General features: G+C 32.5%; 2 protein-coding genes across 3 annotated transcripts; one reads left to right on the forward strand and one right to left on the reverse strand.

Moving 5' to 3' along the window:
* The first annotated feature begins 3360 nt into the window (after window positions 1-3360).
* Window positions 3361-4406, forward strand: LOC114389536 (P24 oleosin). The gene has a single exon (XM_028350228.1). The coding sequence runs from the start codon at window positions 3489-3491 to the stop codon at window positions 4158-4160; it is 672 nt and encodes a 223-aa protein (XP_028206029.1). The 5' UTR covers window positions 3361-3488; the 3' UTR covers window positions 4161-4406.
* Window positions 4407-5149: 743 nt separating this feature from the next.
* On the reverse strand, window positions 5150-13794 carry LOC114389692 (protein ANTHESIS POMOTING FACTOR 1-like). Of its 2 annotated transcripts, XM_028350430.1 has the most exons (11): window positions 13635-13794; window positions 13155-13255; window positions 12718-12827; window positions 12549-12615; window positions 11919-12018; window positions 11365-11481; window positions 11147-11284; window positions 10962-11043; window positions 7088-7137; window positions 6542-6583; window positions 5150-5552 (listed from the first exon to the last, which is right to left on the reverse strand). In XM_028350430.1, exons 1-11 carry the CDS (start codon window positions 13710-13712, stop codon window positions 5394-5396), a joined length of 1044 nt encoding a protein of 347 aa, XP_028206231.1. In that variant the 5' UTR covers window positions 13713-13794; the 3' UTR covers window positions 5150-5393. The 2 variants fall into 2 exon arrangements, with proteins under 2 accessions (XP_028206231.1, XP_028206232.1); XM_028350431.1 differs by lacking the exon at window positions 6542-6583 and having other exon boundaries at window positions 13635-13793.
* Window positions 13795-23540: the final 9746 nt, after the last annotated feature.

Consider the following 23540-nt stretch of genomic DNA (forward strand, 5'->3'; position numbering starts at 1 on the left):
CGGTGGTGGGGTGTACATGTGAAGATACTTCGACACTCAAGTTAGAGGCACAAAGATAGGAAACATGTATCAATAGTGGATTAGAATTGAGTGAGTTACTTGGAACCCTTGTGACCTCTTTTACAATGGTGAAATTACATCCATAGGCCTAATTTCTCTAATTAGTTAGTGTTGAGAAGATAAGATTGAATCTAATCTTATCTTATTTGGTAACTATGTGTCTGATCTATAGACAATCTTATCTTGATTTTTTCTTTATTTTTATCTGACAATCAATGAAGATAGACTTTCTCTCTTTCCTAATTTATCTCAAACGAGTCTCATGGTGGCTAAGCAAGATATCTACTTGGCTGACCATCGAATATAGAGGTTTGTTAAGTTTGAGTAGTACACCAAATCCATGTAAACATTTTACTACCATGCCATTATTTTCATTAAATATTAGATGTCAAGTTAATGAATGAACTATAATTCTACAATTAAAATACTGAGAGAGGGATTAAATTTGAAAAGAAAAAATAGGAGAGCAAAATTGAGAAATGTTGATGATGAGGGGAAGTAAATATCAAGTCTTCAGTTTTGTTAAACAAAAAAAAAACAAATAGAAATGCAACGTATCCAATTTCAAAGCATAATAATTTATTATTATATAATAAATTTTTTACATTTTTAAATATGAAACAAGATTTTAAATAGACTAATGAGCCTAGACAAACTTGTATAAAGGTCAGACCCAAGCCTAAAAACAGGCTTGCGATAGATAACAAACTCAAGTTTGAGTTATAGAAATATAAAGTAGGTTAGGCCAAGTTTAGGTAGGATTTGTCTTGGTCCAACCCATTGCACCCCTACATATGATGTGATCATACAAAAAAAATATGATATAGGAAAGTTGTGCATAAAAAGATATTGGAGTGACATTTATTAAGGAAAAAGTGATTAAAATAAAAATAACTAAGATGGTTTAAATAATAATAAAAAGATCATTAGAGACACCAATGAAAAAAAAGTAAATTATACTTCTTTCATTCTTATTTATAAGACCAGAGTTTTAAAAGAAAAAATATCTGTTTTTATAATATTTTATTTCAATTATCTTGTATATTAATTATTTTCTTACTAATTTTTTTTTACTAGAAAGATCATTAGGGAGTTTAGTTTTTAGCATATGAAAAGGGGCGGAGAAACAAGTAAGATTGAAGAAAATTATTGAAAAATAATCTTATAGAAAATAATATTTTTAAAAAAATTTCCATTTTTAATGAAATTCAAACATGATTAATAGAGTAAACTTTATCATAAGTCTATAGTTATTGTTGTTTTAAAATTAGATAGAACTATTTTTCATAAAATTAATCTTAAACTTTAAACATATTTATAATATGAATTTAAATTATAAATTTACATTCAAAGGTATATTTTTTCTTTTATAAAAAAGCATAAGAATTGATTTTATTTTCTTAATCCTAAAATAAACAGCTTGTTAACCGCCGACTTATGCTGGTCCAGTACAAACCGACCGGACCAGTAGATAATTACGATGAAGAACATAACCCCACATTGGATACCTCTTCTGCATTTACAAGCACAGCCAAGCCCTAAAATTGCACCTGTTTGCCTCCAACGCGCACAACACACACAGCAACTCTGGCAAAACACTAAGAGTGGCGTGACAGACATTAAATTCAATTCCTCTCTCTCTCCAGCAAGCAAAGGCCGCACGCACCAGACGAAATTTCCAAAACTGGCGCATATCATTTACAAAATTTGCAGCGTGGCACTATTTATAGTGGGGTAAACTTATTTAATTATAAAAAGAAAATCATTAAAATAAGGATTTGAATTACCCTAAAGTATATCCGGTGGAAGTAATTACATGACTTGTTTAACTTTTTTTTATTTTTTTTTATGCTGAGTTGCTTAAGTTCAAGCAAACGTTACATGATTTTCTATTTTATTTTTCAGTTGAGTATATGATATAAAATTATTTATATAAGTTGTTATTTATATAAATAATCACTGTTGAATAATATTTATATTATAAATAACATATATTTTTTAATCATTATAAAACTCGTAAAATTAAGTTAAATATTGACTTTAACAATTTTAGCATTAAAATAAATTTTTGTATAGGTTTTAAATTTATGTGAAATTATAAGCTTATAATATTAAAATAAGTAACTCATCTAAGAAATTATATATTTTAGTCTAATTAATTTATATTTTATATTAAATTATTAAATGATGTAATACTTATTTAAGGTACATTGTAATTTGTTTGTTTCTCATATATAATATATAATATAATAAATTTTACTCAATAAAAATTTGACTTAATTGTAGTTTGGTCTTTAAATATTGTAATTGTGCTAATCTGATTTCTAATTGCACAAACTGAATCCCATAAGTCAATAAATAAGTCGGTCATATGATTTTTTTGGTATTCATGATATTGACTTAAAGTATTCATTAATAATTTTGTTAATGATTAATTTTTTATGAAAATCAATCAATTATTTTTAATGAATCTTTTTTTTCAATTATATTTTTTTATCCATAAAATTTAAATTTAAAACTTAAGAGATTCGAGCTTAGTATTTTCGACTAATAATTTATTGGTTTAATTATTCAGTTATAATCTTTCTATTAGTGTTATGTTTTTTTTTTTTAAATACTAACTTAATTAACTTGATGATGGATGATGATATATCAATGACACAGATATATTATCTTATGCATATGTTGATGTGGCTTATGATGTAATTAAGTCACATCAATATATTATTAGATTCAGATAGCACGTTAATTAAGATCTGATAAAATATTTAATAAAACATTAAAAGTAAATAATAATCGCTAAACATCATCAAAATATTAATCATTAGATTCAATTTTTGCAATTAAAACCAGAAGAACTAAATCATACAATTACAATACTTAAAATAAAAAAAAATTAAACTTAAATGTTATATTTAAAAAAAGGACGAAACTTAAAACTTAAATACAATTGTATGATTAATTTTAGTATTGTCTTTAATGAGAATTAAAGTTTTATTCACTAATTTATGTAATAAAACATTTCAATAAGTGAGGTAAAACTCCAATTGATTGAAGAATACCACCAACACCAACACCACCACCACCTGCGAAACTGTATCTCAATTGTCCTTAATAAAAATGTTAAATAGTACATTATTCTCCTTGCCTGTCATTATTTATGTGCCCCCACTTTAATTTTTCTGATGTACTTAACCCAGGGCAAACTGAAACATGTTCCTCATGCAAAGCCCCAACTCATCATGCATCATGTACGTGTCATCATCCAGCAACTCCACTTTTGCTATATAACACCACCCCCATCACACTCCCCATCTCTAACACACACATACCCCCAACTAACAATAATTCCTTCACTTGCAGAACTTAGTTCTCTGTTGCATCATCATCATCTTCATTAGTGTTAGCCCTAAACTTCACCTTCAACCATGACCACAGTGCCACCACACAGTGTCCAAGTGCACACAACAACACACCGCTACGAAGCCGGCGTCGTCCCGCCGGCTCGTTTTGAGGCGCCGCGTTACGAAGCCGGCATCAAGGCGCCCTCTTCCATTTACCATTCCGAGAGAGGTCCGACGACCTCTCAGGTTCTCGCAGTTGTCGCCGGCCTTCCGGTCGGCGGCATCCTCCTGCTCCTGGCAGGACTGACCCTGGCTGGAACTCTCACCGGGCTGGTGGTGGCAACACCGCTCTTCATCATCTTCAGCCCGGTGCTGATTCCGGCCACGGTCGCAATTGGCCTGGCCGTGGCCGGGTTCCTGACGTCGGGAGTCTTTGGGCTCACGGCGCTGTCGTCCTTCTCCTGGATCCTGAACTACATCCGGGAGACCCAGCCGGCGTCGGAGAATCTGGCCGCTGCGGCGAAGCACCATCTGGCGGAGGCGGCGGAGTACGTGGGGCAGAAGACCAAAGAAGTAGGGCAGAAAACCAAGGAAGTTGGGCAGGATATTCAGAGCAAGGCACAAGATACAAGGGAAGCAGCTGCAAGAGATGCAAGAGATGCAAGGGAAGCAGCTGCAAGAGATGCAAGGGATGCAAAGGTGGAGGCGAGAGATGTAAAGAGAACAACAGTGACAGCAACAACCGCAACCGCATGAACGTGATGAGTATTAATGTGTTGTTATGAACTTATGATGTTGGTTTATGTGGGGAAATAAATGATGTATGTACCTCTTCTTGCCTATGTAGTAGGTTTGGGTGTTTTGTTGTCTAGCTTTGCTTATTTAGTAATTAGTAGAAGGGACGTTCGTTCGTGTCTCATAAAAAGGGGTACTACCACTCTGGCAATGTGATTTGTATTTGATGAATTCAATGTGAAATGTGTTTTGCGTTGGTGTATGTAATTTCTCGTCCAATGTGCTTTTAGAACAACGTACGGTGAAATTTAAGCTGTGCATTGTTGATAATTCTTCGTTCAAAATCAAATTGCTAGCAAATTTTAACTAACATGAAATTTTGTCAACAGTACAGCACTCATTAACCAAGTTCCAAACTAAGATGCGCCATTAACATCAACCAATAGCATTTTTCAGCATAAGGAGGCTTTGACATGCAAAAATATCTTAATATATAGATAAGCATGTGAAGTAGGAAATTAACTTGTTAAGATTTGTTTCGCTTTTTCTTCAATGAAAACAGTTCTTATATGTATAAGAAAAAAAATAAATGAGTTTTCCTATAATTTTAAATTAACTTATACACAGGCTAGCCTTTAAAAAAAAAACCTATACACAGGCTAAGTTTTAGAAGTTTTCTAGAAATTATGACAATAAGCTTTGTTTAAAAAAATAATTAAAATAAGCTATTTTTAAATTTTAGAAGCCCATTTTATTTTTTCTTGTTTTTCTCCTTTATTTTCTTCTTTCTCAGAAAGAAACCATCGTCAAAACTCAAAAGGCCTTCTCTGACGCAAGATACCCTCTGCTGTGTGGGTTATAATAAATTTTTTCTCTCCCGTTTAGTAAAAAAGTAACACTATCTAACAAAATGACGACGTGAGCTTGTTAAAACGTCTTTAACATGTGTAAGACCTTAATGTTACTAGGGGGAAAAAAATAATTGTCTAACCAATAAAGAACATTCTCAATGTAGCTAAAACTTCAACATAAATTGCATTCGGTGATGGGATTTACAATTGAATTGAATTGACAAACATCCTGGAGCATCATCAAAATTTTCAAGAAATGTATCAAAACTATGTAGCTTACCAAATTCCCAAGTTAGTCAATTTTTTTTTTCTGAAGTGCGTTAGTTAAATTCTTGATACAACAACAAAAACAAAGTTGTGGCTGGGCTGGGACAGGAAGAGCATATTTAATTCAATGTTGGGGTTAAGGTCCAGCTTCAGCATCTGTGCCACCATTATTTAGCTTTGAATCATTATTGGGTATCCAAAACGTGAGAACACTTGAAGCTGCAGCGAACATGGCCTTGTGAGGGGCCCACTTCAAGCACGAAGGAACACCAATATGGCTGGTCCAACATGCCACCTGCAGGGAAGAAAACCAGAGGCTCATCATCGCAAAAATTTTGCGCTATTACATTGACAAAATATAAAATATTGGTTAAAATATGACTTTTTCTTTTAATCTTTTATTAAAATTTCATTTATTTTTAGGTCTTAAAATTAAAAGTTAGGTACTTTTAATCCTTGATGAGTGACACCATATTTTTGTTGAAATGCAGAGATTAAAACGATTTTTTTTATATAACATTAAAACTAAAAACGAGACCCTCTTTAAGCCTGAAATATATCAGTAAATAAATATATAAAACCTTTTTCAGCTGACATCATGCTACTGTTTCAACGTTTCATTCATGTCTTTATGCTCATGACATTATTTATGCTCCCTCCGTATCCTCTTTTAAGACCAAAGTTTTGTTCCTTTTTATAAGAAACATTCTAAAATATATTTAGCATTAACTATTTTTTACATAAATACCCTTAATTAAAATCATGGCAGTGAAAGATTGTATCAACAAAAAATTAGAACAATATCCATTAATGTTTTTATGCGTTTCATTAATGTTAAGGGTAATTTTGAAAAAAATAATATAAATATTGGACATATTTAATGTTATCCTTAATTCTTATGAATTAGTTAACTGATTAGAGGGAGTGTATAAGGATTAGGGGCATAAAATCAGAAGTATAATACATAAGCAAGCAACAGTACACTCAGAACAGAAAGGACAGTACAGTATGAACACATTGTCAATAGCAAACATTTTACAGGAATTAAGTCAATAATATTGAGATTTTGGCTATTTTAAAATCCAAAGATAATGTGTGGAGTTGAAACCAAGGATTAAGTCAAAGCTTCAGATTCTGATAAAACACATGCACATTTATATTAAATATGAATCTACTAAAATCTAATTCATTAATCTTTAAATCAAGTTATAAGTCCATATTTTATCTTTTGAAATTAGGAGTTAAATCCATAAAAGTAAGACAGCTCAACAATAAATTGATTACCAAATGGTGGTAGCTGGAATTGGAATCCCCAGTCGATGGTAACTGGAGTGCGAAGATTGGAAGAGTGACAATCAGCACAGGAACAAGAGAAGATAACATGCAGAAGTGTTAAGAAAGGTTTTTAAACAGTTTTGGATAATGATTGTAAGGGCTGTTAGCTGTTGCTAACAGCACCCATCTAATGTTAGATAGCTATTGTAAGGGCTGTTGGCTTTTGCTAGCAACACCCATCTAATGTTAGTCAGCAGTACAGGGCTGTTAGTCTCTTCTAACTGCACCTCACTAGGATCAGGCAGTTAGATTCTGTTGATTAGTTAGAATCAGTTATGGTTAGTTCAGCAGTGCAGAGGTCTATATATACCTCAATTGTAACTAACTCTAACTAACTTTTACAGATCAATAATATCAGTTTCTTTCTTCTTTGATTTTCTCTCTTCTGTTCTCTCTCAGTTTAACGAAAATGTCTCATTTTAAAGTATCCTTTTAGAATTAAAAATAAATAAATAAAATTAGCAGAATCATATTGTAGTAGAAAATAGGGAATACCTCATTTTTCATCTCAATACTCCAAGCTTGCATGGTTCCGCTTCCAGATCCTTAGACATCAAAATTAAGAAAATTTTATACTCATTAATTACATCTAGCTTATGGAAAATGTTAATGGTAGAACAAAGTAACCAGCACCCACAATCTAATGAATCTATACTCATCGACTATAATTTCATTTGAAGAACCATGTATGATATACTACACACCTCATTTCATTATGGGCAGTACTCTTGAGCTCAGCAAATTCAATAAGCAATAATAGAAAGGAAATGATGCTTGAAAATAAAATGACATTTTCTCAGTTTTAGATCAAACAAGTCCTACAGCTTGGCCAGTCATCTTCCTGAGTATAATTATCAAATTGGTAATTTCTCTTATCAATAGTATATTACAGCCCATGGTGGAAAGACAAATCAGCTATGCCACATGGCAGAAAGTATTAAAGGCAAGTAGGGGAAGCACAATATTCAAAATCAGTATTGTTAAACAGATTATGGTGGAGCGGGTTTGGGTGTAAAACACCATGGTGAATGACAGCAGTCTATGCTTTCTCAGACATTTCAAGGGTCTTTCTTTTGTGAGGGTGGGGGAAATAACATTTTTTGGGGTTTTAGATTATGTATATAAATCCCAAAATGTGAATTGTCTCAGAGTTTGAGTAAATGGGTATAATATAAAGATGTTATTTCCATTTGTCTCCCGCACAACCTACACTGTGAGTTGCAAATCATGTCATCAGACATTGACCCCTCTGTTACTCCAGGAAGCACAGCCATCTCTAGTTATTTCAATTTTATTGTAATATTATTTTAGTTCCAATTTTGTGCATCTGACACTGTTTCTCATACTTCTCCCAGTTCTCTGTTTGTCTTCTATTTCAATTTTGTTTCTAGGTTTCTCTTACTTATCTCTTTTTTATTCAAACAATGTCTTCTTTCATGTGATTGTCTTGTTTTGTTTCAATTTCATGTATTTCAATTATATTAAATACTCTATTTTAGTCCCCACCCTGTCCTATTTCAGATTTCAGTAATCCTTCCCTTTATTATTTTAATATGTTGATACGGAATTTAAAATTTTGACCTTATTTCATATTGTACAGCACAAGTTACAGTGTCAGAAGACACTTTTTTTTTTAAAAAAAAATGTTTTTAAATTAAAGAAACTTTTTTGTTGTTATTGTGGGAATTATATTTTATTTATACTTATAGGATTAGTATCAAGTATAGTAAGTGAAGCATCTTCAAATCCTTCTAGCATTGATGCAAGGAAATGACACTAACTGTTGTTTACACAACTTGTGATCTTAAAGGATGGAATGAATAGAGCAAAAGAGCACATTTCATGGGAAAGAAGGGCAACTTTGTAGCTTAACCTAAAGGTCCAAAAGAGGTCAAAGAAGAATTGTGGGGGATATTTGAAGGATAAGAAGAATCAAGATGATGAAAGTTTTCAATGAATGCACCATGATCTTGATGACTAAGGTGATAGTAATGAAGTAAGAAGGATTTAGAGATTGTAACTAATACTACTAGTGGAAGGATCAAAGGAAGTGTGATTGGAAGAGCCCCACCAATCTTCTTTATAGAAGACAAGAAAATGCAATTGAAAAATAAAAAAGATAAATGAAGGCATAGCAAGCATAAGGGAGGCATGTGATAAGGAGATAATGACAAAAATTCATCAATACATAGCTCGAGGTACCAAGCTAGGTTGTCTTTTAACATAGTTAAGTTGCAAAGCTTTCATGAAATGCTTACAGCCATTAGAAGCTTTAGACCAAATTTAAAATCCCCATCTTACCATGATATAACAGTCCACACTTCAACGAGTTGGTGGACATTGACAATTTGTTTAAGTATCAAAAGTACTAGTGGGGAAGACTTGAATGCTCTATTATGTTTAATGCATGGTTGGGTAGAAAATAGAGATCTTTAATCAACTTCTTGATGATCTTTAATCTATTTATGCATTAGATGTTGTGTAAACTAGTTAGAAAATACTGAGTTGTTTGACTCCATTGTGGATGACATGGGGAAGAAAAGATTGTGCAAGTTAAATGAACAAAGGAAGCAACTATGTTTTTGTCTAGTAAATTACTAGAAGAAAAAAACCACATTTATGTTGAGCTCTTAGTGCAACCCCACTGCATAAATTTGATGTTCAGAGAGTGGAGAGTTCCCTCTAATGAGAACAGTTCAAAGGGTAATATCTCTTGTTGGCTTCATCTATAGACATTCCAGATTTTAAGTATCTTGAGTTTGTAGAAGTACTTTATTAACAAAAGGGAAATGGTGAGACATGTAGACACCTAATTTGAAACATCCTTCCTCATATTGAAAAAGGTTCTAAAAGAAAAGGAAAATATATCAAATGATTAGACAAATTATCAAAGGAGGCTAGAAGGAAGTAATAAAAATTGTGCATATTTCAATTATCCAAAACAATGTAGTGTTTACACTTGAGGTAATGACTCTTATGTGTGTACTTCACCTCATTGATATTGAGAAAAAACCAGTCATGAGTTATATTATATTAATAAGACAATGGAGAAGGCTAAAAAAGCCATCATGGAATATTTTTAGAACAATAAAAGTAAATATAAAGAAGTTTTTGAAAATACTAACACTAGGTGGATTTGGAGGATTCTTATATTTGCCTTCATTGTTCCCAAAAGATTGAATAATGGCTTCACTTATATGGGGTTTTTTCTTTACATTTATTAGCTCAGAAAATATGACAATAAGGCTAAGTTATTTATGAAATGATGGTTAATGACATTAATCCTGAAGGTTAATGAATAGGAGGATAATTAGTTTTGGACTCGGTTACTTGTATGTTATAGGTTGATTGGGTTCTTTTGCATTTATTAGCTTTGATAAGAGCTGACAATAAGGCTGTTATTGACTACATGAATTATGATTTTATTCTGCCAAAGATACGGTTGTTATGAGGTCAATTCCTAGTTTAAATTTAAAATCATTACATTGAGAATTTTGAGTATGGTATACAACTTTACATTGATACAATATATTCCAAGCTTATTTTTCATTATGTATCTGAATCTTATGATTTAAATACAATTCATGATTCTAAAATCAACCATGAATTATATATATATATATATATATATATATATATATATATATATATAAAACTATGAATTAACAATTTAAATAGTGAATTGATAATTATGCTAATTTATACAAAGAAAATTTGAGTAAATTACATTAACCACCCCTGAAGTTTCATGAAATTACACAAATACCCCCTGCTTTTTTAACCATTACAGTGACCTCCCTTGCAAGGGGTGTTAGCGTAATATATAAGGAGGAGTCATTGTAATGTTCTCAAACATTAAGGGGATGTTAGTGTAACATATAAGAGGAAGCCAGTGTAATGTTTGCAAACAAAAAGGGGATTAGAGTAGGAATAGACAAAAAAGTGTGTAATTTGAAAAAAGCTCAAGGGATGTGAGTGTAATTTAGTCAAATTTAATTATTACAAAGTGAGAAAACTATTCCTCTCGAATCCTTCTGTAATCAGCATATGCAAATGTTCAAATTATAGTTTATCACAGGAAGAAGGAAAGACAATTACCAACAGTAATTCTGAGTATATGATTTATAGGATGCTATACAATACCAAGACCTAATGCTCCCATTTGTAATTATAATTACGTCAACTACTAATACTATTAGTTCAAGCTCAAGTCCATAAACACCAAGACTAATAACCATATTTAAAAAAAAAAAGGATAAATTAGAAGGGTGTTTTGGTGCACATCAGCTGGTAAAAATAACCAGGAAGTAAGATGCAGTGAAAATAAAAGTTTTAAAAAGCTAAATTGTAAAGAGATGAAATGGGATACCTGCCACCAAGTACTTCCCATCTTGGGTAAATGTAGCCTCTATTGGGGTACCAGGAGATGGTTCCAAACTAAATCCACAACGCTGCACAAGTTAGAAAACTATCAATTTCCGCATATTTTGAAAAAAATACATTATTGCATACGGAAAATGCAATGCAAAGGATTCAATCGTCAAAGAAATTAACCTTGTCTCCTCCATATGCATCAAGAACATAAATATTGTTATTAGTAGTAGTCAGAAGCATTGATTTTCCGTCATTACTGAATTTGATATCACAAACTTCGGCTGTGTCACCACCAACTAGAAAGGTGTCAAAGGGACCCTACACCAATATGGGAAATGTCAGAGTTGTGAAGTTATGAAAAGCATAGCAAAGGCTAGAGAAAGGTTACAAATACAAACCTTGTCATAAGAACGAGAATCAAACAATTTAATAGCTCCCCCTTCCATTGCTACAGCAAAGACCAGGCCTTGTTGGTCATAGGCAATAGCAGGTCTACCACGTAGACGTAAGATGCCCTGAAAACTATATCAGTGAGCAAAATCATAATTGTTTCTCCTATAATTTTTCCTTGATGCACTGCAAATATTAATCTTTTGAAGCTCAACCATGGGTTTTAATTGCGATTACTGTCATGGTTGCATTGTGGTTGTTGAAGGCCAACTGCGATCAATCCAATTTTGCAATCACAGCCTAATGCAATTAGCAATGGCCGCCAGCATCATGTGATGGCTTTCCACATTTTTAAACCTTGAGCTCAACTATAACAAAATGTTATCATGTTAAGTGAGTTATGAAAAGAAGTGTAGAAAAAGTCACCTGTCTTTTATATATATTTACTTAGTAATTCTTGTGCTACACAGAATCTATACTTCTTTTAATTGGCCTTCAAAAGTCACACAACTATCCTCCCCCCCCACCCAAAAAAAAAAAAAAAGAAATGAAAACTACCAACCTGGCAAGCATTTACCCGAAGATCCCATATCCTAACACTGTGGTCTAGAGAACCAGACATGAAGCTATCATTGATTGGAGACATGCAGAGAGAAACAACTCTGTAAAGCAAGACATGGAAAAAGAAATCAGCAATACGATCATGTATAATAAAGGAACTGACACACTCAGAATCATTGACCAATTGCTGTCTTCCTTATTGGGTTCAAGAAAAGGTGAGGCTCAGGAAAGCTTTACATACATACATCAATTTAACATAGAGCAGAAGATATAAACAGGAAAGTAAAAAGGATCAAACAAATAAATAAAAAATATAAAATAACTATCCAGCAAAAATTGAAAATAAGACTAGTTCTATTTTACTTTTATGTAGGGTAAAAAAAATCATAATCTTAGTAGCCAGAAATACTTCCCACCAAGTGAACTTACACAATAATGATTACTTATAGATTGTGATCTTAGTCCTACAATCAGAGACCAACGATGTCCCAAAACAAAAGGGAAATGATGCAACAATAAGAAACAAGAATTATTTTTTGCCTACGGCATATAGCAACTAAGCAAAAGCACCAAGTTTTCCTTCTGCACTGTAAAAAACTTCATATATGAAAAAAGTACATTCAAACCTAACCTCTGTTTATGCCCTTTGAAGTATCGTAGGCAGCGATTATCATACATTGATAAATACTGCAATGATTCTGGCACACAAGGAATAAGAAGTGAATAATTGCAAGCATAATTTGTAGCCACTGACTAGCTGTAAATTACATCAAATAAAACTGTCATATAGAGAAGCCAACCTCCAGTAGACTCCAAATTGTACTTTGAAGAGCATATAACAGAGCTTGGATGATGAGTAAAACATATACGATCAGTACCATGTTTCTTATTAGAAGTGGTCTTCAATAACCTGGAATTCATGGTAAAATGCATAGAAAAAAATTATTCATGTATGAAGCAGTAAGTAAATCATGTAAACTTTATCATTTATTAGACAAACCATTTACAAGGAAAAAAAGAAGACATAATTGGTACAATTAATAGTGGGCTAAAATTTATTACATTAACAATTTAAGCTTCTGCAATAAAGCAAATTTATTTTCTGGATATAATGAAACAAACTTAAAAACTGAAATGATTGTTTAGTATTCAGAGTTCATAAGTTGAGTTTGTAGCAAATTTTTAATTTTTAAATCCCAAATAGTGGGATTACTTTTTGTCATAAAAGTAAACTCACTTAGCATTAGCAATGTCGTAAAGTCGCACCGAGTCATCCCCACTAGACGTGACAAGTAAATCATCCTTTCGATGGAAATCAATCGAATGTATCATCCCACCCTGAAAATACAAAGATCATTAAACCCTACAGAAAAGACACAATTGCAATGAGGCCACCATTTCAATGTCAAGAACAAGATAATGAAAAAGAACATAATTTTGTTTTCGAAAATAAAAGATTAATAATCTCAATAATTTGCTCAAAAAGAATAACATCAACAAGTTCAAATAAAAAAATCTTCACTGCCAGTATTGCTACATTCAGAACAAGAGATCGCAACGATGGATATTTTTAGAGCAAAAAGGCTCGCTAATAGATTAAAGGACAACCCTAACGGAATTTTCTTTTTCCCTTAACAAGAAGAAATACCTAAAAGGTGAGAGAGGGCACTGAAATAAGAGTAAAGAGAATGAAATTGAAAGGGGAAAGAAGGGTTACGAAGTCGGAGAAGACGGCTCCTATGGACATGCTTCGAACCAAATCGTCGTCAAGCTCCGTAAACGACGCCGTCGTCATGCTGGCGGAGCAAAGTAGCAGCAGAGTGGAAAGAAAGTAAGAGAGCAGAAAAATCCGCCGATGCTTTTTCACTGTTGTTTTCACTTAAGTAGTGGGATAGGTTGGGATATTCGGTTAACTCACAATTATTTATTTTTAAGATAAATATTTGATACTTGGAATTTGTAAGGTACTCACATAATAAAAATATAAAATTTTGTTTTTAAATTTTAAAGAAAAAAGATAAATTTATCTTATCATTAATTTTTATTAATCCAAACGGCTAATCATAGTTAACATCGCGGGAACTATTTGTGGGAGGCAGTGTGCAACATGCATGATCACAAATTTACCCTCTCCTAGCTACATATATAGATATATATACGTGCTGCTTTGGGTGGGATCAAGTGATGGCAAGTTCAGGGTGAAAGCAACATATAATAAAATCACCTTGTGTGACATGCACGCTCCCTCAAGACCCTCTTTGGAAGATAAACCATGCATGATGCCTTTCTAAGAAATGGCAAGAAAAGAGATAGGCACATGACTGAGGATGCATTTTGCATCATCTATGGCCAAGAGGGAACTACCCTCCATGCCCTTTGGCAAAGGAGTAGGTCAAGGGAGCAAGGAATGGCCAACTCGGTTTGGCGTGTTGTTGAATCAGATTTGGATTCGTAGAAATAACTTTATTTTCGATGGAGTACTGTGGGGTGATGATTCCAAGTGTAGTATCTTATTAGCAGAAAAGCTGATGCAGGAAATTGAATTGTATGTGATGGACCGTTTTCTAAAGCATCTAATAAGGTGGCGTGTGGTGGCATTATACGTGACTTTAAGAGCAGGCATTTAAGGCCATTCTCATGTGGTTTAGTGCCTTGCTCAATCCTGAAATCAAAGCTTTGGGCTATTATCAATGGAATTAGGCTTTCTCTTGCCAAAGACTTCAGGAAAATTTCGGTAGAATCGAACTCTAAGAATGTTGTCGAGCTAGTGAAGAGAGGAGTGGCTTCGAATCGTAGTCGAGGCCAACTAGTCCTCATGGTTCATCGGTTAAAGGAGGAGATTGAAGATTTTCGTTTGTCTCGTGTCATGTGCGAAGGCAATGTTGTGGCTGCTAGTTTGGCAAAGCATGACCTACTGTTCCTCTCCTAGCTAAAGCTAGTAGGATGGTTTTTTTTTTTTTTTTTTTTTTTTGTAGTGGTTTTGTTTTGTTAGGGGCATTATAGAGTACAGAATGAGGAAATCTTGGAATATCATTGGATAAACAAAAGCATCAAGAAGATTTATTAGGGAATTAATTAAGTTTTATTAGGAAAATTAGAAATATATTTTGTTTTTTTTTTCCTTTTTCTAAATAGATATCATTATCTTTATCATATTTATAACTCATAAATTAAAAATCTTATTTGTTAATAGAATCTAACATAAAAATATATAGTTGCTTGGATTAGAACTTATCGAAAATACTTTTACAGTTTTCATAGTTATTATATTTATTCTGCTATTAATCTTATCTTATGATGTTAAATATTTGTAATCAAGTTTAAAACAAGATAAAAAAAAACCATACACTTAAGTAGATATTATATTTTTATGTTAATTAATTAGTTTAATAGTTAAAGTAAATCATCTAATAAAATTATTAAAAAATAAAATAAATATAACATTTATCATTGTGAATTCTGTGAAGTATAATATGAATGAGCGAAACTATAATAAAATAATAAAACCCTATTTTACTTGGATTAGCAAAAATTTAATGCCCAACACGGTTCTTTGAATTCCTAAAGTAGTATTAGCAATACATTACACAGATTGCACTTAGATTTAACGCTAGTTATGCACCTCAAAAGAAACACATCACGCAGGTATAAAAAAATTAATTGTGGTTTTGTCAACATAAAACAGCATGGACCAATCAGGTATGGCAAAATTAATTGTGATTTTGTCAATATAAAACAGCATGGACCAATCATATCAATTATGAAGGATTAGGGATGGAAAGAATGAAAAAGAAGAATTATCAGAAACTACAAAAAAGATGAAAAATAAGAAGCAATAATAAACAACAAAAATCAAACCCTAGTCAGCTCAGCTATAAAGTGCTAAACAAAACAAACAAAAGAAGATACTATCGGAGAAGGGGCATAATATTAAATTTTATAATGCAGCAAAGACATCCAAAATTTTTTCTTAAAAACCGATTCATAAGGGGGTGTTTTACCTAGCTATATAAGCACTTATCAAGTTGGTTAAACATCCGATGTTGGACTATTCTCAACACGCCCCCTCGAGGCAGGGCTCGTCACTACAAAGCAAGGGCTGGCGGCACCCACCGGATAAAATATGACTCTGATACCATATTAAATTTTATAGTGCAGCAAATACATGCATCCGAAAAGACCCCTTAAAAACCGGTTCATAAGAGGGTGGTCTACCTAGCTATATAAACACTTATCAAATTTGTTAAACATCCGATGTAGGACTATTCTCAACACATAAGACATCCTTCAATGAAATCCATTTATACTAATTTAAGGGAAGCAAGTTTAAATACGTGGTAAGTCATTAAGAAGAACTGGCTTAGAACTTCCTCAACGCATTCTCACCCCAAAATTAACTGACCTCTTAGCTTTTTGATGAAATATCACACTGAGTCCATCATCAATTATGAGTCACAAGTAATCACATAAATTCAGGGCTTAAGCTCAACCAAACTATGTAAGATTTGTAAATAGTAATGCTCATATGACCAGGTTGCATGGACTATATGGCTAGCTAACACCCATGTAATAACTTAATTAGCCTATAGAATTCTGGAGTTCATACTTCGTAGAAACTTTTAAACCATGAAAGTAGGGATGGATTTTTTTTTTTTGGACATAAAAACGTTGAATTATTTGCTCATGACAAATGAAGAAACATTTATTTATATATAATAAATTAATAAGTTGCCCCGGACAAGGAAAACACAAACTATTACATTCAACTTCTAACATTTCAATTATTCCTTTCTTTATAGTATATATATATATATATATGAAATGGTCTTCAATTCCTTCATAAGATACACACATAGATTGCATGTCTTAAATTAAATATCACAATATGCTTTGATACGACTTGTATATTTTACGGCTTCTTCTGTGAAACGAAAACCAACGTATGCATAATGGTCGAATGGCTTCTAGCGTATTGGATGCTCCTCATGACTAGATCCTCTAATGCCTGTACCATCTTACTATTGTATGAAAATAATCCCAAGAAGTACCTTGTTACCTTTGATTTCATGATCACACAATGTTCACAAGCTCTTATCCTTTCACTACTCTGGACCTAAGTAAGCAAATGAATTAAAGCTATTCAAATTAATCAAAAGTTCAGCAAAATGGAAATATTAATTCCAAGTAAAAAAAAACTCAAAAATAATCTTTTTAATATATTTTTGGCTTAAATATATTTTTAGTCATCAATAAATTAGTTAATTTATTTTTAGATTTCCAATAAAAAAATTGGTGTTGAGTACTCCCTCTAATAAAACAATTTTTAAATTTATTTTTGGTCTTTATTATTTTGTTTTAATATTTCTTCTAATATATTTTTTATTATGTTAAATATATTAAAGTTATCATATATAAAAAAAATATTATAATAAGTAAGATTAATTTATTAGAAATAGTGATAAAAATTAATAGAATCATTTGAATATATTATTATAGCTATGATTTATTTAATTAATTTTTTATTTGATCTAAATATTAATAATATAACTATTATGTTTAAATGGATTAAAATAATGTTTATTTAAGTTTTTTAAAATAATAATATTTAAGCCAATATTTTACTATAAGATTATTGTAGAAGCTAACCATAAATGCATCACCAGTCATGACACAAAACAAAGGTGAGGCATCAACACCAAACCATTCTCCATCTTTCAATTTAACTTCTAGGCCATCTACCCTCTGATGCAATATGGTTATGAAGGTTGAGTCCGTACGAATATTCACTCCCACGCTGCTCTCATCCGTCGCAGGTATCTTATATCTGTAGCTTCGGAAAGCATAAATATTGGTTGACTCGAGGAATGACTCGCATTAATTTCAGCTTGTCCAGGCCATAGCTATCAGATACCATTCTCTGCATGGTTTGGTCTAGTTCTTCTAATAACTTTGTATATATACTCGTTGGCACTTTCACTATCAAGAGTTTCGGTTGCCATGGACCTAATAGATTTTGTCTTTTTTAAGAAGTTACATATAAAAGATATATATATATATATATATATATATATATATATATATATACCTTCCATAACATAACAACTCCCGTAACAAAAACACACACACAAATGTACAGGACGTTACAGATTTATTGAAGATTTAAATACATTTTTATTACGAATTATTGTAATGTCCAAAATAAATTAATTAATGCAAGACCACCTTAATTTTTATAATTATTCAGTGGTCCAGAAATATTTATTTATTACTGGTGATTGTGTGATGAAGTTGTCATTCAAATAATTTTATTTTTAAGTCTCGAGGATCGTATATTTTTCTTTCTTATATTATTAATCAGCAACTCCCACAAATAGTTTCAATCAGAACATACAAAATTCCCTTCATTGACCAATATCAATGTTTGACATAAGTGGTACTCACCTGTACTTTTTAATGTATTTTTTAACCAAGTGATTCATGATTTCAATTCTAATTAATCTTTAAATATGAAATAAATCATATTAAGAGAAAAAATACTCATCTTAAATACATTCTTAGTTTTCGGAAAAAATTAGTCATCATTTCTAACAGATCCTACTTCATATTAATACCAACAAAATATAATTATTTTCAATCCTTTAAATAACCCTTAAGGATTTTGTATGATCATAACATTATTACTGCACATGATATATATACCGGAACGGGTGCAATTTTTAGCATGGAAGTTGCTTAGATTTCGCAAGATTTATGTATCCTTTGACAGTATGGATAGTATTATCACTCAAAATAATTTTAATTAGCCGATATGATAAATCTGAAAGTTAAGATTGTTGTCGAATTATAATGATAATGATAAGGATAAATAAATTCAAAGTTATTTTGAATTATTTGAATTTATTATCATTAAAAAGTATGATTTGGAAAAATCAGAGTCAACAAGGTATCTTCATTTATTATGGATCCAAAAAACTTGGAACGATCAACTAGGCAGTTAAGGCTAGGATTTCAGTGGAAGATAAGCTTAACTAAGCATGCATTGAAGATAAGAGCAAAAATCAAAGCCAATAAGGCATGGTTAAAGATATGATTAGTCGAATCCTATGTAAACTAGCCGAAATTAATAATTAGACAACCAATTAGTGGCCTAACGTAGTGAAGCACAATCTTAGACAATTATTTCTTATCTTTGTGTATAAATATTTGTTTGAAAAATGTTGGACACACAATCAAACCAATCAATCAATACAGGTATCTTTTCCAGGCTATCTTTCTTTCAATTTACTTGTTTGTTAGAGACACAACCAAACCAATCAATCAGTACACTTGATCTTTTTCGACTATTTTTCTTCCAATTTACTTGCTTTCTTTCTGGCTATTTTCAAATTCATTTATCTTTTAGTCATATACATCTCTAAATTTTGTTACAATTCACTTCTAACCAAGTATTTTCAAAGTAACTTGGAAACCCATTACAATGGAGAGAGAGATTTTCTATCTTAACTCACAAATCGATTGATCATGAATTCAACTTTTAGAATCGTGTTAGAGCAGAAGTTAACCGAAACACATTTGGCTAGCCTTGTTATTTCACGCAACAACAAAATTGGCGTGCTCGATAAGACTAGAGTAGGTGAATTTATCAAACAATTTGATCATAGACTAAGTCGTGCCAGCTTATGCATTTGCGTTCTGGTAAGACAACATGTGAGATGGATCAACAAGCCAAGAACAAGAATGGTTGAAAAAAAGAGGAAAGAACTCATTAGGGATGCCTACTTCCTTGATGACAAGTCTAGTAGCAACAACATTGCCTAATCCTTCAATTGGTAATATGTTTATTGTATCATGTTTGTTGATGCTACTATATACCTAATGAAACATCCGTAGTTACGACCACTTTGTTCATCTGACAATAGATAGACTTGGGAATACATGACATAATGTATCAATTACCTAGGCAACTAGCTGAAATAGTCAAACCTATGGTGCTGAATGAGATGCAACAAACTAAAGAATTGGAAGTGAGAAGGGTGAATGCTAGCGAAAATTATGCTTCTTCAATGCTTATAAATCACGAAGTGCAAATCAGGTAATTAATCTGGATTCTTCTCATTTAAATGGGCCAATTCGGGCAAGATCAACGCCATTGGTCTAGCCGAATATTGCCTTTATGCACTACATGGCAAGCAACTCAGCCGAATATGACCACAACAGGAATGTTTAATATAGTCTACCTGATAGGCAGCCACATGGGGTTTTTCCCTAAACACTTAGTAGCAAGCACGATTCATATGTCTGCCAATGTTAGTAATTTGTTTGTTTCTACCCTTGGGGGGAAAACAAAAGCAAATAATTATGCTAATCGTTTCTTTCCTCCATAGGTAGGACTAGCTAAAATGCCAACAAATACTACTGGCCTGATCGATCTACCTTATGTAGCATCCTTTGTATCACATATGGGAGGTACCTGTTAGGCTATGACTAAGGCATTAATAATGGAGAAGCATCTTATGTGAACAATGATGCAAACTTGGGGGCAAATACTATGGGTCAAATCGGCTATCAATCGTTGAAAACTACCATAACACCTCTGATAGACCTAGAGATGATAGTAGAGACCATGAGGAAGTTTTTCGGCATTCAACTAAAGTCAATAGAGATACCTATGTACAAGAAGTCGTATCCATAATGGGTGGATTGTATGATGCCTTTGTTGAAGGGATACAAGACACCAATTTTATTTTATTTTTACTTTTACTAATGAAGATAGGAAATCGACTATGGATTACATAAGACGATTCAAAGTCTAGAGCGGTGAAGCTAGTCATAATGAGTTTCATAAGTTACAACCATTTCCTTTATCTCTTACATAAGTAGCTTTTACTTGGTACTTGAACTTGCCTTTGAACTCAATACAAAACTAGGTAGACATGGAGAGATGCTTTCATGATATGGGGATCTCATTTAATCTTGCTAGTCAACATTGACGATGAGAGTGGTGAAAGTTATGAAAAGGAAGCTGAAATCATGGCATCCAAAATCCTGCGGAGTAAAACTTACTCACGTCCAACATTAAAGCATGGTGAAATATCAAAGATCAAACTAGAAGTGGGGGTTGAATAATGTGTTAGACAAATGTGATAACTTTTTCTCAAAGTAAAACATTTTCACAAAAAGATTTGTAAAAGGTAGGTTATGACAATTTCGTCTAGTGATAGAAAAATAGTTTTAGTGAAAGATAAATAAGAGTTTTCACAGAGGTTTTTCAAATAAACACTTTGTGACCAAGTGTGTCAAAGTAAACTTAAGAGAATACTAATCAAATAACTTATGAGAGAAAGTTTATGTTGGTTTACTCAAACAAAGCTATGTCTAGTTCTCCTTTACACACTTGAAAAGGGTCCCACTAATCAAAATTGATCACAAACAAGTATTCGATATTGTCACTCTTGGCTACAATAATATTCTTTAGGCCACTACTGGTACACTCTTTGACTCTCTATAAATCTTAGAAATTCCAAGTATTTTTTTACACTAAGTCCATCTTGGCTTTCACAAATAAAAGTTTGAATAAATACAATGATTCAATAATATTCAAAGAGTGGATAAAAACTTAAGCTCGATTACATATAAAATTTGCTATGCAAAGGATGAACTATTTAAGTTAAGAGTATGTCATTTAATGATTTTGACAGAGTTTCTCTTCAAACTTCTTTTGCTTGTTTTCTCAAATATGCTTCATTGTTGAAATCCTGAGCTTGAGTCACCTTTTATAGACTTCAATGAAGGAGTCATTATGGGATCAACGTTGACTCTTGAAATGATCGATGTCTCATAATTGGAGTCTATGCAACGTGCAACGTGACACACTTTGGTTAGAGAGAGAAGAATAAAAGTACAAACAACTGCATGTGCTTCTCTTCCATAACTATAACGACCCTTGAAGAATATTCTTGCTAATTCCTTTTATTTTGTCTTTTCCTTAAATTCAAATGTTAGCATTTCAAATAAAAAAAGGCAAAAACAAAATCGAAAAAGCAATGTTCATGCACTTTCTTTTGTAGCTAACATTGACTATTCGTACTCGTTGGACGCCACTTAAAAACAATATAAAATAAAGTGTGTAAAGGATTAAGTCCATTAGACGCAAACAAAACCAACTCAGTGTTTGAACACTAGTTTTCACAATGAATGGACGTGCGTGCATTAACAACGTATTTGATGCTGAATAGCTTATTAATAAAATTATTTTCCACTTATGGTTGGACTTGTACTTACTAGAGTTGTAGGATATGAATTAAAACCCAGTGTGATCGTTATGTAGTAGGTCATGTTCACTTAACAATAGCTCATAAGACCATAAACAATTTATACCTTTGTAATCATCAAAATCACAAACAAGGTGGATCATCTAGTGGTCAATGGATCATCCAGTCCTAACAATCTCCCATCTCTTATGATGACAAATCATATAAATTTTGATCAACACAATCATGATAAAATAGAATAAGTAATGCATGATCAAAATGATGGAGCGTTGAATGTGTCGTTCAAAATGATCTGATTCTAGAAGGCTTTGAATGTGTCCTTTACCAACCTTTTCCCACTAAACAAGGAACTCTAATTCCTTGGGCGGTTAACTACTTCCACCATTGCTGGGCATTTTTGTTTCTTCTTCAATTTCCTCCTTGCCTCTTCTGGTGTTTCTTCCATTGATGGACGGATACATTGTTGTGTACATGGGACCAACCAATATGGTTGCATCCTTACCAGATTGGGATATGTTGGTCACATTCATGAAGGAGTTTCAAGAGAGACTATATCATCTGAAGGTGGAGCCTTATAGGTCTCTGATGGTGTATGCTGATAATCATACCTCGTTCATTCAGGTGTAGATGCAGAAGTGAATTCTTTGTGGGCGGGCTCTTTGAACACCTCTTCACTGACTTCACACTTCCTTTATATATTTTGTGGATTTGCTGAAGTGAATGTCAAAGGAAACCTATATTCATCAGCCATGGGTGCCTTCATCTTGTAATCAGTCTTGAACTTCTCCAAATTGATGGGTGATGGAGAGATGGATGCTGCTAAGATGGAGAGGATGGTCGAAGCCCCTGTGGAATGATTGGTGCATCTAATGATGTTCCTTCACTACTTTATGATAAGGGAGGAGATGGTGGCATCTAATACAATTCAACTATGTATGCTGCAATACAATTCCACAATTTGAATGATAAGTCAAGCGATTTGGTTGCAAATAGGGGAAATATGTCTCTTGACCTTTTGTGGACTCTTAAGTTGCTAAAGAAAGCACTTGATTCGGGGTGACTCTTAGCAGAAATACAAACAAATTAAAGTAAAGGCTGAATTAATGGAAAGCAATAAAATCGACAAAGAAAACTCGAAAATAGCTAAAAAATAATTGTACTGATTGGTTGTTTTTGGTTAAAGGTTCTTACAAATGTTTCTGAAACAATTATTTATACTATAAATCTAAACCAACTTAATTTAAATCATCTTCGTCCATGATTCATTCATTTTCAACTAATTCGGCAGGTTTACCCGTGTTTCAACTAAGCAACCATGCAGAGCATATCCCACGCTCCCATTTTTTAGGAAC

Source organism: Glycine soja, chromosome 16 (assembly GCF_004193775.1).
Source record: "Glycine soja cultivar W05 chromosome 16, ASM419377v2, whole genome shotgun sequence".
In the NCBI taxonomy this organism is placed as follows: Eukaryota; Viridiplantae; Streptophyta; class Magnoliopsida; order Fabales; family Fabaceae; genus Glycine; species Glycine soja.

What these genes read in the sequence shown, in the direction of transcription:
- LOC114389536 (XM_028350228.1), top strand. Translation starts at nt 3,489, where the DNA reads ATGACCACAGTGCCACCACACAGTGTCCAAGTGCACACAACAACACAC.
- LOC114389692 (XM_028350430.1), bottom strand. Translation starts at nt 13,712, where the DNA reads ATGACGACGGCGTCGTTTACGGAGCTTGACGACGATTTGGTTCGAAGC. An exon ending in TTCAAAGGGCATAAACAGAG is followed by an intron (nt 12,019 to 12,548) that starts GTTAGGTTTGAA and finishes CTTGCTTTACAG; the next exon opens with AGTTGTTTCTCTCTGCATGT. An exon ending in TGGGAAGTACTTGGTGGCAG is followed by an intron (nt 7,138 to 10,961) that starts GTATCCCATTTC and finishes TTGATGTCTAAG; the next exon opens with GATCTGGAAGCGGAACCATG.